At 40.2% G+C, this 17,169-nt stretch overlaps 1 protein-coding gene across 9 annotated transcripts in view; it reads left to right on the top strand.

Annotated features, from left to right (window-relative positions):
* crebbpb (CREB binding lysine acetyltransferase b) overlaps positions 1 to 17,169 on the top strand; it is a 68,208-nt gene that overhangs the window by 41,750 nt on the left and 9,289 nt on the right. For 4 of the 9 annotated variants that reach the window (XM_089128800.1, XM_089128803.1, XM_089128802.1 and 1 more), the window contains exons 5-19: positions 2,498 to 2,611; positions 4,113 to 4,346; positions 5,652 to 5,742; positions 5,989 to 6,126; positions 6,494 to 6,559; positions 8,953 to 9,070; positions 9,172 to 9,340; positions 9,446 to 9,508; positions 10,683 to 10,807; positions 11,095 to 11,277; positions 11,687 to 12,007; positions 12,093 to 12,266; positions 13,003 to 13,180; positions 13,270 to 13,388; positions 13,481 to 13,720. In XM_089128800.1, coding sequence (XP_088984926.1) covers positions 2,498 to 2,611; positions 4,113 to 4,346; positions 5,652 to 5,742; positions 5,989 to 6,126; positions 6,494 to 6,559; positions 8,953 to 9,070; positions 9,172 to 9,340; positions 9,446 to 9,508; positions 10,683 to 10,807; positions 11,095 to 11,277; positions 11,687 to 12,007; positions 12,093 to 12,266; positions 13,003 to 13,180; positions 13,270 to 13,388; positions 13,481 to 13,720 — 2,333 coding nt within the window. The remainder of the gene's footprint in view (positions 1 to 2,497; positions 2,612 to 4,112; positions 4,347 to 5,651; positions 5,743 to 5,988; positions 6,127 to 6,493; positions 6,560 to 8,952; positions 9,071 to 9,171; positions 9,341 to 9,445; positions 9,509 to 10,682; positions 10,808 to 11,094; positions 11,278 to 11,686; positions 12,008 to 12,092; positions 12,267 to 13,002; positions 13,181 to 13,269; positions 13,389 to 13,480; positions 13,721 to 17,169) is intronic. The other 5 variants (XM_089128805.1, XM_089128809.1, XM_089128806.1 and 2 more) reach the window with 2 other exon arrangements.

A 17,169-nucleotide genomic window follows, 5' to 3' on the forward strand; every position in this document is an offset into this window, starting at 1 on the left:
GCTCCCATTTTGATCAATCTCGTGGTCTACCATGGAAAATGTTGCAAAAGCTCCAGCCAACTTAACTATAATTAAACGTTATGACAGGTGAAGTGAATAACACTGATTATCTCTTCATCACGGCACCTGTTAGTAGGTGGGATATATTAGCCAGCAAGTGAACATTTTATCATCAAAGTTGATGTGTTAAAAGCAGGAAAAATTGGCAAGCATAAGGATTTGAGCGAGTTTGACAAGTACTAAATTTTGATGGCTAGATGACAGTCAGAGCATCTCCTAAACAGCAGCTCCTGTGGGGTGTTCCCAGTCTGCAGTGCTCTGTGTCTATAAAAATTGGTCTAAGGTAGTGCTGGGCAATATACTGGTTCATTCAGAAAACCGGTGTATATTTTTGTTATGTTATTCATTTTTAATATACCGCCATACCGATGTATTTCGTTCGCTGCGCTACACTGTTTCAGATGGACCCTTTACAATGTTGCACTTCTAAGTAGCGACTGCGGGGCACGAGGGTATACAGCAGTGCTCTGGTGTTACGGTACAGGGAAGATGGTTGCTGAACTATGCCGTTATTTTCCTGTCAAATGTCATGTTATGTGTTATTTTCCTGCACTATTGTAGCGCGAAAGTACATTAATATTAAGTTGCAATAATGCACGCACACACTTGCACTCGACTTTGCGCACATGCATCCAGCCTCGCGCGCTCACACTGTAAATTTGATAAATTATTGTGTGGATTTTGTATTATTCGCTTTTGTGTTTCGCCTCTCCGCCATTTTACGCTAGTGCGAGTAACATTTATGACATCAGAGAAATGTCAGTAGGCTAAAATGTATTATGGTCTATTACAATGAAATGAACAAGTTCAACACCCCTAGTGTCCACTGGTGATGCTGGTATTACCAGTATTGTCATACGTCGATTAACCGGTGGGAAAATTTCCTCACCATCATATCCCTAATGTCGATATATTCTAATATCAGAATTTTCTGAAACGTGTAATTTTTTTTTTTAAAGAACCCCCCCCCCCCCCCTTTCACCCACCAGTGACATTTTCCACCAGTCTGTAGTTTCAGGTATGCAGTAATCAACCACCTAGTAGACCACCCTAATAACCACATAGCAACTAGCCTGGTTCAACCAGACTCTAGTTCATTTCATTTCCACATAGAGTCTGGAACCGCTCCATTGAGAAACGTTTCCTTCCTTGTAGGCGGGTTCACTATTAAAGTTCAAATCTATTGGATCTGCCCAAAGTCACTCACGATCTGCCATAGCCAATCGCTAACGGGGTGTCGTGAGTGACGTATGTCACGCGCCGAAATGGCTGGAAACAACAAGTCCGAATGATCAGAGGATTATGTTTACAATAGGATTTCAGTCCACGAGCGCCGCAGGTTTTGTTCATCTAGGAACAATTATTAATTCGAAATGTATATTTGACACGAAGGACAGTGATATTTTCATTCAACGGTGGAAGCTGTGTCTAATCATTACAAATACGCCGCTGTGGTCGTTTTCTGATCTGCCGCAAATGCTGTAGCAGCTACAGTGAATGATCAGTCTGTCTCTATCTGCAGATGTGTAATAAACAACAATTTTTCATATTACGTCTTATTGTTTCTTAATTACGGTCTTCAAAGTATGTGTTTGTACATTTTTATGTGGCATTTTTTTTTTTTTTAGTAAAACAAATCAACCATTGACATCTAAAACTGAAAATCAAATATCTTCAAAGTATGTTTTTTCACATTTTTATTTATGACAATTATTTTTAAAAAATCACAACCAATTTGTATGATTTACAACATGTAAAACTGACACACCAACCTCCTGCACGAGTGCACAAAGGGGCTCAAAATGTTCTATTCATCACAAGAATCAGTAAATATACAGTTGGGAATATGAGCGACTGACACGACTCCTGAGCTGATCTTCAACCATAGTTTAGCAGCCAGGACTCGGGGCTTCCGAACACCAGGCTAAACCGTCCGTCGGTCATCGTGCACGAGCTGCCCAGCACAAACTTCCAAACTTTCTGCCTCCTTCACTTGGTCCTCAGTTGTGCAACAAGAGGTGAGACGATAACAATCCGGCTTTAAATTCTGTATATTCGGCAGTTTCTTTTCCAACAACGGACCGAATAGCTTTTCTCACGTCTTTCTCCTCTGCCATTACTGAACTCAAACTGACACGCTTACATCAACGTCATCGTCCTCAGCTACTCCCTCTATTCGCTGATTGGTCCTACAAAAAATTGATTTCTGGAAACCTAAGGATATGGAGCGATCCCAGACGTAGTTACTGAAGTAAAATGAAATTGAGCGGAAGTGCGTAGGAGGGCGCAGCCAGGCTACATAGCAACACCTTTCAAACATGAATTATTCATATTTTCTTCTAGTCATTATTCTTTTTTTTTTTAAGTATGTGATTGCTCAGTAGTGTAATTTCTTCGCAGCGTAACCGTTTTCATGTTGTTTTGTCCATTTCCACAGTGGCTCACTGCGCCTCCTCTAGACAGATCATCTCGCACTGGAAGAACTGCACCCGGCACGACTGCCCCGTCTGTCTGCCCCTGAAGAACGCCAGCGACAAGAGAAACCAGCAGCGTATGTCTTATCCACATTTTAAAAACACTCTATACATTCTCTGCATCTCTTTGAGTTTATTTCCCAAGGAGGATTTTGATCATATTTTCAGAGATTAATTTAATTATGTTTAATTATGGTTATTTACTTTTTCCATAAAGAATTTTCTTTATGTGCATTTGCCATTATGCCCAAAGTTGGCCATTACAGCAAAATTAGTTTAATGTGTGAACACCGGTTTGTTACTGTACTTACTGTGTGGTTCTCCATCTCATGCTTCGAGAGACCGGGTGCGTTTATATGAGTGCTGCCACCTGTAGGTCATGCGTGCATCTCGGCTGCGCTCTGAATGTGAAAGCATGAGACCAGCAGCAGATTCCGGCAGGCAGCGGGGCTGTAATCTGACACCGCGGGGGAGGGGCTCCACCCTTCGTTTTTCAGGGGGCGGGTCACAGAGAGCTCCCGCTTTCCGATTGGACAAATCGTTTAAATCCCCCTGTAGTGGCAACAGAAGCACGTTCTCTCAGTCTCTCTTGCAGTTCTGCTCTGTGCCGCTGCTCTGTGTTTCCAAAATGGCTATTCCACTTCAGTCACTTGTGCGTCCAGTTCAAGTGGAATTACTGCAAAATTGCAAACAGAAAATATATATTTTTAATGTATTCATTTAGTTTTTTTTATTTTTTATTTTTAATTTTCATTTAGCAGGCACGGTTATCCACAGGCATTTACATATTAGTTATCTATGAAGAACATATTTTTTTTTATATCATGGGTAACACTTTACCAATAATGTTCATTAGTTGACCTCAGTTAAAGTGTTAGTTCACCCAAAAATGAAAATTCTGTCAGTATTTACTCACCCTCATGTTGTTCCAAACCTCTATGTGTTTATTTGTTCTGCTGAACACAAAGGAAGATATTTGGAAGAATGTTTTAATCAAACAGATCTCATTCCCCATTGACTACCATAGTACGTATTTTTTCCTACTATGGTCAATGGGGATTGAGATCTGTTTGATTAAAACATTCTTCCAAATAACTTCCTTTGAACAAATAAACACATAGAGGTTTGGAACAACATGAGGGTGAGTAAATACTGACAGAATTTTCATTTTTGGGTGAACTAACCCTTTAACTATCTTTGTTAAAGATATTTAAGAAGAACAATACTTCATCTTAGTTATTATTAATTTCAAAATTTACTAAAACGTTATTAAAATCAATCGTTTTTGTTAACATTAGTTAACGTGCACAAAACGCGCACTATTTTTATTAACTAACACTAACAAAGATTATTAAAAACTCATTGCTAGTTTACGTGAGTTAATACATTGACTAATGTCAACTAATTAACTATATCGTAAAGTGTTACCTAATATTTTTTTGTAGATAATAGTGATTTTACTAAGGGTTGTTAGGCCTAATCTAGCAGCAACTTGCATGATATGAAAAAAGTGTGCAATTTATAAAGGTTTAATTGAAATATTTTAATTTAACAAATGTGTTTTTGTGGTATTTGCAGCAATGCTGAGCTCCCCGAACACTGGCATGCAGGCTCCGCTGGGCCCCGTGGGCACGAGTCAACCCGCTGTGCCCGCCATCAGCAGCGGCACGCACATAGACCCCAGCTCCATGCAGAGGGCGTACGCAGCACTCGGGCTCCCGTACGGGAACCAGCCGGCTGCGCAGACGCAGGTCGCAGGACAGCAGCCCACGCAGACCCAGCAACAGCAGATGCGCTCCATGACTGCTTTAGGTATCGACTTAAAAGCGGAATATTGTGAACGAGTCAATGTTACATGTTCATTATTAACCTTGAAAGTTGCTGTCATTCTGTAATTTCATCTTGCCTCATTTTCAATGCGTTGAGACATTTTCTAAACATGCACACAGATCTAAATATTACATATTTATTAGGGCTGGGTAATAAATATCGTTTTCTCGATATTAATCGATTCTCATTTTTACGAACCGATATCGATTCTTAAATCTCAAGAATCGATTAGTCGTCCTGTTTCATTTGAATGAATGGATCATTGTATCGCGGCTGCGCGCATCCAATAAATCGCAATAATCTTTGTCCTTTGTTACTATTGATATGAAACAAAGTCTCAATTTTCAAATTACGTCCATTTTCTTTAGAAATTCAAAAACATAAATAGCGTTTTGGCGTGAAATAAACATGAATGAGCATCTGAAAGTGTGTTATCGAAATCCATATCATGTCACATTGATTCGCTCAGTCAGCGTTTCGACCGTGGAAAGACATCAGTTAAACAGCTTGTAATCAATGTCATGTATCGTCATATTTACCTCAGAAAACCCACATCAACTCGTTAGTCAGCTAGAAAAAATAACTCCAGAGAGGAGCATTTTGCTAAATATATACACCATATTACATATGCATTATAATCTTAATGTTCTTCATTATTACCTTCATATTTGAATAAATCTGGCAAGTTTTTATGACAGCCACCATTTAAATGTTTATATTTCATATAATCTTATTATAAAAATAAATAAAAGTGTAATTTAAGTGTTTGTATAGCTACAAAACAGTTCATTATTACCTTCATATTAGGCTAATGAAGCCTAGTAGGCTACAACTAGACTACCATAGTTTACAGCATTAGTTAAGAGATTTGATTCCCTTGAGAAAAATGGCCATTTATTGTAACTGATATCCAAAATAATCGATATTGAATCGAATCGTAATCGAATCGAATTGCAAGCTTGTGAATCGAAATCGAATCGAATTGTGAAATTTGTCTCAATACCCAGCCCTAATATTTATAATTTCTAAATGCAATTTCAAAGATGCACACAAGTCCCACATGATTTATATTGCATAATTGGATTTGCTAAATGTAGTTCATCAAATATCTTAGTAACGGTGGGACATAATAAAGTGGAAAGATCAAAACTGGCATATAAAGTGCGTCTTGGTCGATAAGCGATACATTTTGTTGCTTCTGGTGTCAGTATGCTTTGAAACTTCATGCTGCTCATCATGTGGTGTATTCGTGTGTAACCCCTGTCTGGTTTCCCACAACATCTTCAGGCACTAACCAGATGAACATCGGCGGTAACGGTATGGCCGATCAGACGAACCTTCACACTGATTCCTCTCTCCCCTCATCCCTCAACAGCAAGTGAGTCTTTTCACCTTTCATCCCTCGCCTTTAACCTCTCACACACACTGCATCTGTAGAGTAATGTCTGAAACTTAAAGGAAATCTGAGACGATAAAAGGGAAAAATATATTTTTTGAAAGGTTCTTTGTCAGATTTTGCAGATTTTTGTCAAATTATGCACCCTGTAATGTCGAAAAATCTTGAAATATTACGTTTTTGGGAAGTGATGTTCTTAAAACTAATGTTGTAATCCTGCTCTCACAGTCAGATGATGTCAGACGGGTCTAACATGGGCGGCGCTGGGAACCTGCCCACAGCTGCACCGCTGTCAATGCCCGGCATGAAGAAGCCCTGGCACGAGCACGTCACTCAGGACTTGAGGAATCACCTAGTGCACAAACTGTGAGTTGGAGAATTCATATTTCACATTTTCGCTCACCAGCCAATTTGGCTTCTGAAGTTGCCTGCCATTCAGATCTTCTAACAGCCAAAACTAAAATATCAGGTATAAACCAGCTTAGATTTAAATACATTTATTATTAAATCCGATTCTAAATCATTGTTTTGCTTTCAGCTTCACGACAGTCAATCACTGTTTGCAGATATCATTCAAATAAAATAAAATGGAAATAAAACAAAATGATTTGGCATGAGTTTACCTGCACGTAGCAATAAAGACGCTAGGGCGCTTTTTTGCCCAAAAGTCTTGGACATGCGGCATTTATGAGAACAGGCCTCTATAAAAAGTGGCCTCTTAATTGTCTCCTAGGGCTCTGGCGGAGCGTTTACCAGTCGCACAGCAGACGGGAAGCGCCGCGCTGCGGACATCTCAAAGGCAGGCTTATCGCACACCGGTCACGTCATTCTGTACTCGCGTTCTCAAGTCCAAAACAGTGAATCTAATCACAATACAGGCAAAAGTTCACTTCAAGTGGCGTCAATGAGTTTGAATTAAGGTATTAAAAAAAAAAAAAAAAAAACAGTGCAAACTAGGGGTGTCACGATTCGATACAAATTGCGATACTGAGCTCTCTTAAGCCAAAATCGTTTTTATTATTATTATTAAACTAATATTATTATCAGGACTCACAAATATTGCCCCATTGCATTATTATACATTATATTCAACATTATATATTAGTAGTTTAATGTAGTAATGTCACTGAAGAAAAGTAAATCACGTAGTATTCGCGCTTTCAATACAGGCCTTCGTTGGATATGACAAGCCGTGCTCGCTATGTCCACCTCTCCTATCTAAAACACCTTTAAAGGATTAGTTCACTTTTGAAAAAACTTTTGCTGATAATTTACTCACCCCCATGTCATCCAAGATGTCCATGTCTTTCTTTCCTCAGTCGAAAAGAAATTTAGGTTTTTGATGAAAACATTCCAGGATTTTTCTCCATATAATGGACTTCAATGGGAACCGGATGGTTCAAGGTCCAAAAGACAGTTTCAGTGCAGCTTCAAATGTCTTTAAACGACACCAGACGATGAATAAGGGTCTTATCATGTGAAACGATCGGTTATTTCAAAACTTATTCCAAAAATGTAACTTTTCTAAGGACAAATGCTAGCCTTGCTCTATTCTGTGAGGCGCGTTTGCAACGTCACGTATTACGTAATTACGTTCAAAAGGTCACGGGCGACGTAGCCGAAAGTACAGAGTCAGTGTTTAAAAGTTGAACGCATAGGTTGAATGTGCAAACTAGCTCAAACACTGTTTACAAAAAAAGGAATTAAAAGGTAAAACAACGATGTCGGACGATTTTGATTCTGTACTTCCGGCTACGTCGCCCGTGACCTTTTGAATGTTATTACGTGACGTTACAAACGCGCCTCAGACAATATAGCAAGGCTAGCATTCTTAGAAAAGTTACATTTTTGGAATAAGTTTTGAAATAACCGATCGTTTCGCATGATAAGACCCTTATTCATCGTCTGGTGTCGTTTAAAGACATTTGAAGCTGCATCTGAAACTGTCTTTTTGGACCTTGAACCATCCGGTTCCCATTGAAGTCCATTATATGGAGAAAAATCCTGGAATGTTTTCAATAAAAACCTTAATTTCTTTTCGACTGAGGAAAGAAAGACATGGACATCTTGGATGACATGGGGGTGAGTAAATTATCAGCAAAAGTTTTTTCAAAAGTGAACTACTCCTTTAATAATCATACTACTAAAACTAAACGTGATATGGTGATTTAAATAATGTTTGCGCTTTCACTTTGAGGAGTGAAGCGTACAAGCATCAGATGATCAATGCAATCCATCTCAATTCTGAATGTTGTTGAAACAAAAATGTGCTTTCGCACGTCACGCAAGCATCTAAACATTTAGAGTATGCCCGTCGTTGTAAATCTGTTCATCACATAAAGCCATCGTATCTCTCTTCAGAAGACTTAGATGAGCGGTGATCATTACAATGCCTTTGATTTTTGTTGGATCTTTTAAATTTTAGAGGAATGGACTTTAAATGGAAGAACTGAAATCGCTCCGGTTTCGTCAAAATATCTTTGCTTGTGCTTGGTTGTCGAATAAAAATCGTATAGGTTGCCACGAGTGTGAGTATATGATGACAGAATTGACATCTTTGAGTGAGTTATAGATTATAAAGACAGTTGAGCTGAGCCTTGGATTAAACTAACTCTTTATCTCGAATCATATCTCGATATAACGATGTATCGTTACGCCCCTAGTGCAACCGGAAAGAGAAAGTGCGACCCATATTATTTCTCTATATGAAGCATATTTATTCAAGCCACAAAAACAAACCTGCTTCTGAAAAATGCACAATACACAAGTCACCTAGGGGGAAGTCAGTTCGCACATATATTTGTCCTTAATCGTTGTATTCTAATAGACAACTATGGTGTGGTTCGGCGTGATTTTGAACAGCCGTTGGTGTCGCTGTTGTGCGTCTGCGTACGGTCCTAGAAAATAATGCTTTTGAATTTAATACATTTTTCTCTCATTGTGCGCGACCCTCTTTATGCATTGTTTTGAGGCTACGTTTAGGGGAAGGGCTCTGATAGCAATGGCACGCGAAGTGATTGAACATAATTTATGAATCATAACCCGCCGAATTGGCTAATGTGTTGAATTGCGTTACACGCCACAGTGGCTTTTCACTCGCGTTTGGCGGGTGTCACTTTCAAACCCTGTTCACAATCATGATTTGCCAAGGGCAGTTCTCTTTAACACTGTATTCTTTTAACACCCCTACAGAGTTCAAGCCATATTCCCGACGCCTGACCCTGCAGCACTGAAGGACCGACGCATGGACAACTTGGTCGCTTACGCGCGTAAGGTTGAAGGGGACATGTATGAGTCGGCCAACAGCAGGGTAAAGTATCTGGACTATCGTGCTACATTTGAACCTTCCTTCAATATGGTGTGTGGTTTGGGTGGTTCGTGTATTCATGTATTTTAAAATCTTGTGATCAGGATGAGTATTACCACTTTCTGGCTGAGAAGATCTATAAGATCCAGAAGGAGCTGGAGGAGAAGAGAAAGTCCAGGCTGTCGAAGCCACAAATGGGCGCTCAGGGTCCTCAGCAGCCTGGCCTTCCCCAGCCCAACGCTATGGGTCCTGCACAAGCCATCCGGCCACCAAGTTAGTGTCTTTGCTTTTTTAATGCGCTGATCTTTTGGATGGTAAATGTTCCCTGGCTGCTTTCTTGATGTGTTCAGCTGCTCAAAATATTCCTTATTTCCTCAGATGGACCTGTCCCTATGTCCAATGTGCCAAATCAGTTGATGGCCCGGATGCAGGTCCCTCAAGGTATGGTTTATCTTTTTGTATACATGTATACACTACTGTTCAAAAGTTTGCATGTTTTTTTTCCAGTAAAACAGTAATGTTGTGAAATATTTTTTACAATTTAAAATAACTGTTTTCTATGTGAATATATAGTAAAATGTGATTAATTCCTGTGATGTTAAAGCTGAATTTTCAGCATTATTACTAGGGTTGGGTATCGTTTGAATTTGAACGATTCTGATTCCGATTCCTTGTTTCGATTCCGGTTCCTAACGATTCTCGATTCCGATTCTTTTAAGAGGCAGGGTCAAAAAGTTTAGCTAACCTTGCTAACCAACGGTCTTTCTGAAGGAAATAATCCTTTCTGAAGGAAATACTCCTTCTGTAAAAATACTCCTTTTGTCACAAATTTTGCATTTTGCCGAGATTTCGTTATTTTTAGAAAAGTAAAGCCACACTTTGGACCGCCGACGTAAGGTACTCATGTTCGACTCGCGTGGTTATGCCAACACTTCCGGTAGACGCTTCTTCGTTGGTGTTGTTCAGCGGTTTCTTCTTCCGCTCTGCGGACTGTGAATATCGAAACTAGGAATCAAAATTTTAACTTTTGAACGATTCCGGGAAAAACGAAAAGTTAGTCCCGATTCCAATCGATACTCGATTCTCGATACCCAACCCTAATTATTACTACAGTCTTCAGTGTCACATGATCGTTTAGAAGTCATTCTAATTTGATGCTTTGATGCTCAAGAAACATTTCTGATTAGTACATTTAATTAATCAATTCTTCTATATCGTCTACCCGATTCCTTTTTGCTTTGTTTTGAATTGTGTATGTATCCAAATTGCTTTTATTTACAATCTTAGCACATGTTCTGGGTCTTTTTGTGTGTTATTCATCTAATCTTTTATCAATATGTTACAACTTACTACATTTGGCAGACGCATTGGCGGTCAACCTTAATGTAATATAAGTTATGTCAATCATAGCAAATAATGATAGATTTAAGAAGTTTTTTGAATCTGAAATATGTCATATTACAGGAATAAAATAGGTTATGAATGCCATTTCATGTTGACTTGGGAAGGAAAAAAAGCAGTCAGACTGGCCATACTAGTAGCGCAGGAATTACTCAAAAGCTTCAATCCCCCTTTTATCCACTTTTCAATGTGTTTTTCCCATCATGCCCTGCAGGAATGGGCCAATTCAACCCCGTGACCATGCAGAACGTGCAGATGTCCCAGTCGCCGGTGGGAGCTCCTCGCGCAGCATCCCCTATGACCCACCCCCCTCAGATGGGTATGGGTAATGTTCCAGCGGTGAGCATTACCAAAGACTGTATACTGAATGGTGAATAACGTTGTTATAGCGAATATAACCCTGCGAACTCTTAACGTGAAGCGGAGGGGTCTTGAATCAGCCTGAAGGGGTTGTATTCACTGTAACAACTGCCTTGGCCTCGCTATACATTTCCCCACTTATAACATGGTTACCTACCAAATAAATCAATAATTTGGCACAAAATATTGATTTAAAAAGGAGTTTATTAATTTAAAGAATATACACGTCTGTGGCTCAATTCTAACCTCTCTTCATGTTTTTGTAGATGGGTATGTCTCCCTCCAGGATGCAGCAAGCAACAACCATGATGGCAGGCCATGCTAACAATATGGTGGGCCAGCCGCCCAACCAGAACCAGTTCATGAACCAGACGCCCTTCCCATCATCAGCCGGGGGCATGAATGTGAATGTAAACCTTGCCCAACAGTCAGGACAGTCTGTCCCACAGGTGAGGAGTCAGGAATGTCCATTCTCCATCAGCGTTTCTTTGTATGTGGTGCTACTTAGGCTTTCTAGTGAGACATTTCACCACCACAAACACTTTCAGAGTGAAATAGTGACCATCCACCTTTTCAGCCGTGTTAGTTACGGAAGTATTTTTCCCATTCATTTTCCCACAGCGATCTGTTATTGGCCATGAACAAAGCAAACCAGCTAAGAGCTGAATCGCATTCTTAAAAAAAATGTTTATTTGAACCAAAGAAGTAGACAAAAGGTTAGAAATGAATGTCCGTATGGAGAAAATGAATGGAATTTACTTCCGCAACCGGCTGTCGCAGTCCATTGTAAATGGCGGCCAATGTAGTTTGATTTGCTATATCATCTGAGTCGCTATGCCCTCCATCTCTCCTCTGCAGCAGCAACAGAACGCTAACATGACCCTGAATGCTGTGGGCTCTCTCGGCCCCCCGTCCGCCCTGTGCTCCACCCCTCCTCCACCCTCCACCCCATCAGCAGCTGCTAGCCTACAGCCACTCCAGACCCAGCCTTCCACGCCGGCCTCCGCCGGAGGCCACGTCACGCCCACCCACATCCCCAGCGGCTTGCCCCGCCCTCCCTCAGTCCTGGGCTCCTCCCCTGCCCCCTCCCAGCCGCTCACGCCCCTGCAGTCCCAGCCTGAGCCCCCCCTGCAGATGCAGCAGCCCACCTCTGTGCAAGCCCAGCAGCCCAGCACTCCGGTGAGGACCGAAAACACAGCCTCGTTTGCAGTTGTATGCGATGACACCCTTAACTCATGTCGTTCCTCGTTTGTCTGTCCATTAGCTCTCTCAAATGGCCGCTAGCGTTGATAATAGAGTTCCCACGCCCGCGTCTGTGGCTGAGACCCACTCCCAGCAAGCTTTGCCCGACTACCCTGCTGCTGAGCCCAAAGTTGAGCATCAAGATGACGAGCAGGGCTTTGAATCTGGGAAAAAGCAGCCTGATCTCAAGATGGAGGTGTGATATTACTGAAATTAAACTTGAAATCAGTTTCTTGACTTTTTTTTTTCTTGAGTATTACATTACCGTTCAAAAGTTTGGGTTTGGTAAGATTTTTTTTACATTATTTTGATACAAATAATGACATTGGTACTTTTACTCAGCAAGGATGCAGTAAAAGTGACCAAAGTGACAGTAAATATTTCAAATAAAAGCTTTATATTTAGCTAAATATACTGTTTTTGGTATTGATGATAATTAGAAATGTATAATATCAATAATAATTCTTATAAGAAATGTTTCTTGAGCAGCAAATCATCATATTAGAGTGATTTCTGAAGGATCATGTGACATTGAAAGAGTAATGATGCTGAAAATTCAGCTTTAACATCACAAAAATAAGTACAATTTTAAAGGATATTACAATAGAATATAGTTATTTTAAACTGCAATAATATTACACAATGTATTTTTAATCAGATAAAAGCAGCCTTGGTGAGCAAACTAAATTCAGGAATACTGAGAAATATTACTGACCCCAAATTTTGAATGGTCGTGGCAAGATTTTTCATCCTTTTATAAATATATTCACTGTCTATATTATTAAATGCATCTGTTGCAAGTTTAAACTGATTCATCTTGCTTACTCGAATACAATTTTTGTTAGAGAAGTTCAAATTGAAAACAAATCTCTTGACGCTTCTCTAGTTCCACGATCTTTCCTTGTCTAATGAAACAGTCTGTTGTTCATTAGGATGAAGATGTCAAACCTCTACAAGTAAAGGAGGAGCCAGAGACTGTAGAACCCAAACAGGAAACAATGGAGACGGAGGACAAGAAACCAGAGGCAAAAACCGAACCAAAAGAGGAGGACGTGTCCAGCACCAACAACAACGCACCATCCAGTCAATCCGCCCAGTCACGCAAGAAAAGTAAAAACATTTCCTTTGGGGGGGAAAAACGTCGTAACTAGAATTCAGTAATATCTGTAATTTGACGCGATCATGATGATTTGTTACAGTTTTCAAACCAGAGGAGCTCAGACAGGCGTTGATGCCTACCTTAGAAGCGCTGTATCGTCAAGACCCAGAGTCCTTGCCCTTCCGCCAGCCCGTGGACCCAAATCTACTGGGCATCCCGGTAAATCCCATTCACCTATTATTGGACTGATGTAATCTAAAACAATCTTAAAGTATTAGATAATCACCATGTATTGGATCTGGTTTCCTCAGGACTACTTTGACATTGTAAAGAACCCGATTGACCTTTCCACCATCAAGAGGAAGCTGGACACTGGGCAGTACCAGGAACCCTGGCAGTATGTTGACGACATCTGGCTGATGTTCAACAACGCCTGGCTCTACAACCGCAAAACATCTCGAGTGTACAAGTACTGCTCGAAGCTGGCCGAGGTGTTCGAGCAGGAGATTGACCCCGTCATGCAGGGTCTGGGTTACTGCTGCGGGCGCAAGGTGAGAACTGGAGCCTCTCTATTCAGGAAAGAGTCGTTCGCTTATAAGTGAACGGTCCAAACAAACTCAAACGAACCTGAGAGCATCTCAGTCATTCCGAGCGCAGTCATGGTGTTATTGTTGACTATAGTGGGAACACTTTACAATAAGGTTCCATTTGTTTACATTTATTAATACATTATTGAAATCAAAAGGTAGATCTGTTAATATTAATATAACTGAGCTAAAATGAACTAATTCTGATTAAAGGACAAGTTCGGTATTTTACAATTAATGCCCTGTTTTAAGATCGTTTCTGATTAAATAGTATGGTTAGGGTCGTTTTATCGTAGTTTTTGTCCATCTCCATTGACTTGTATGTTCTGTGATGTCCGTTATTACTCTGCCGCCTGGAAACGGAAATGGGCCTATTTGTATTCTTTCTGTAGTTTATGCAGTCGCGTGTATACAAGTGGTTTGCTTGCATTTGGCAAAGGTGCATTATCGCCACCAACTGGGCTGGATTGTCTATTATTCAAGCTCAAAACGGAAGAATGTCCGGCTGTGAGGCGTTTGGAAAAATAGGTCTACAGTTTTACAACGAATGGTAAAACACCTGTTGGAAAGCATATTTTGCAGCGATTTTTGTGTGAGCATATCAGTGAACACCCCAGACCACTCGGTGAGTTTCACGTCTTTGTAAACTAAAGTTTTATGCGTTTTTATGGATGATTGTTCCAGTGCACCTATGCTAGCATTATAAAGGTGGGGGGGTGCTAACACAGAAACCGAAAATTCTCGTGACAGCAGCATTTGTCTAAACAACGACCCTAACCATACTATTTAATCAGAAACGATCTTAAAACAGGGCTTCAATTGTAAAATACAGAACTTGTCCTTTAACCTTAATCAACTTAATCAAAATCTGTAAGAAATATTTTGATCTTTGTTAGTTAAAGGTGCCATCTGGCACATAAAATCAAATCATATTCCATACCAGATGGGGGCAGTATACCTTCAGAAAGCGAGTTGTGCCGCGGCCGCGCGCACTCTCACGTCTTCAAACAACACAAGCGAGCGCTGTTTTGCTCTCTTTCTCGCGCATATTATTCAAATTAGTTTAGTTAGTTTGAATTAATTTGACAGACAGCATTCGCTGATGTTGATCAAGCTAGCGCCATTCAGAGCTGCCAGCTCTCACAAATTCACCGTGAGACACACGCAATTGACACTTAGCAAGCAGGTTAGTTAAGCTCTCAGATTCTGTCAATTTTATTACGCAATTCAAACAATAAATACCGTTTTGGCGCTTGTACATGTTACACCACAAATCCCTAGCGCACGTGAACCGATCGTCTCTACTAGCTAATGGAAAAAGAACATGAACACTGTTGAAAGATACAGTATGTTACAACTTACCAAAATGTATTCCTCATGCATAATATCGACCAATCATTTTTTGAACTCTTCCCTGAACTGAAATGTAGTAGTGGGCTGTATTTCCACACGACTGACATCAGGTTCAAGTACACACACAAGCCGCGCGAGTTACTCGTGTACTGCAGTTTGGCTGGTGGTTATGTTGCCCGCCCGCATACCGCCTCCCATGGCCGAAACTGGTATTACAACACCTGCCGGGCCGCGGCTAGTAATTTAGCATGCTAATTTAGGTTTATATCTCGGCAGCACTATAACTTGTCAGTTTTTTAATGACATCATTGCACTTATTTCTTTTCATTCTTTTGATGCGTGTAGCTCATTTTTTGGATATTTTTACTTCAATTATTACATATGGCGCCTTTAATGCATTAACTTACATTTACTAATGCTGGGTTCAGACTACACAATGTTTTTGTCTGTTACGATTAGCGGTGCACTAATATAACATCGGCCGATATGGTCAATTTTTTACACATCGGTATCGTTCCGATGTCAAAATAGGGCCGATGTGAACAAGCTGATAATCATCGATGTGTATTTGACGTGTGTAGATGTGAGAGCGGGGGCGGGGATGTGTGTTTTTGCACGAGCGAATGCATTATGAGTCCTGTCAGTTTAAACATCAAGTGCAAGAAGACTGGAACTGGCGCACTGTTTCTGTCAGCCTTACTAAGGCGTATTTTTGAGCCTTATTTGACCGGTGAGTGATGTAGATGACTGACTGCTGCGCTTGTTTAACTGAGAGAACGAGCAGAGAGAGTGAAGTGCGTGCGCACTCTCACCGTCTTCAAACCTATACAGCAGGGGTCACCAATCCTTTTGAAACTGAGAGCTACTTCATGGGTACTGAGTCATATGAAGGGCTCCCAGTTTGATACGCACTTCTGAAATAACAAATTTGCCTTTAGTTATGCATTATTAATTATGATTAATGATACTCATTTATGAGAAGACACTGATCACGCTAATGATTTCTCACAATAATGATCAACAATGACAAAGTGGGAAACAGATATCAATATTCAGCACTTTAATCTCAGTAATTGTTACATTTTCAGATGATCACTTAAATCATTACATTAAATTTAGCCACTAACAAACCCTTTTAGCAAATCATGAACTATGTTGCAAAAAGTTAACAATTATGTATTGTTAGAAAATAAATCTTGTCATATTGTGAACTAATTACCAAATCTGCTGAATTTTTTAACACACTTGATCAGAAAATGTGTAGCTCTCTAAATGAGGCTTCAGTTGCTTTTTGTGACTTTTTCGCCGTCCTCGTGAAAAAAGACTGTTGCTTACCCAAAGCTGCCTTTAGTGCACTTCCCGGTGGGTAGTTAGTATGATATCTTTTGTGACACGTAGTGAAGTGTCTCTCCACATTGTGCCACTTTGCCGTCGACATAGTCGCCCGCAAATGAGACACATGCGGGTTTCTTTCAGTTGACTGAATATCTTTGAGACTACATGATTGCAAAAGGTCAGAAGACTGAAGTTTTGTTTTTGGTTGTGAATTGTGCTAAAATAAGTTTGCCTTATCTTCTCTGAAAAGCTTTCCACACATGCAGTTGACAAACCACACTTTCAATAAACAACAACAAAAATCTATCTAGTGATGAAATGTTTTCTGTGTTTAGACAAATCTTGTGCGATGTCCTAAAACTGCCTGGATAATCACACAACGTGTGCTGTGGTCCGTTAATGACACATCCGATTCACAAACTAATGACTCCTTTGAACCGATTCACTTTAATGAATGGTTAAAACAACTGATCTGTCCAACACCAATATTAGTTTCTATGCGGATTTACTCCTTGACAAAACCACCCCAGTCATTCTAGAATGATTCATTCTTTCCAAATAGTGCTGTTCAAGTCATCGGGTGAAATTGTTTCATATGGTATGTAATTTTTTACCAATATTGTGCAGCCCTAATCCTCGCGATGTGTTTTCTATCTAGAGATATCGACATTGGTATCGGCCACAATTTTCACATCGGTGCATCACTAGCTACGGTAGTCGCTTGA

The sequence above is a fragment of the Pimephales promelas genome, chromosome 3 (assembly GCF_988280905.1).
Source record: "Pimephales promelas chromosome 3, fPimPro1.hap1.1, whole genome shotgun sequence".
Taxonomy (NCBI): domain Eukaryota; kingdom Metazoa; phylum Chordata; class Actinopteri; order Cypriniformes; family Leuciscidae; genus Pimephales; species Pimephales promelas.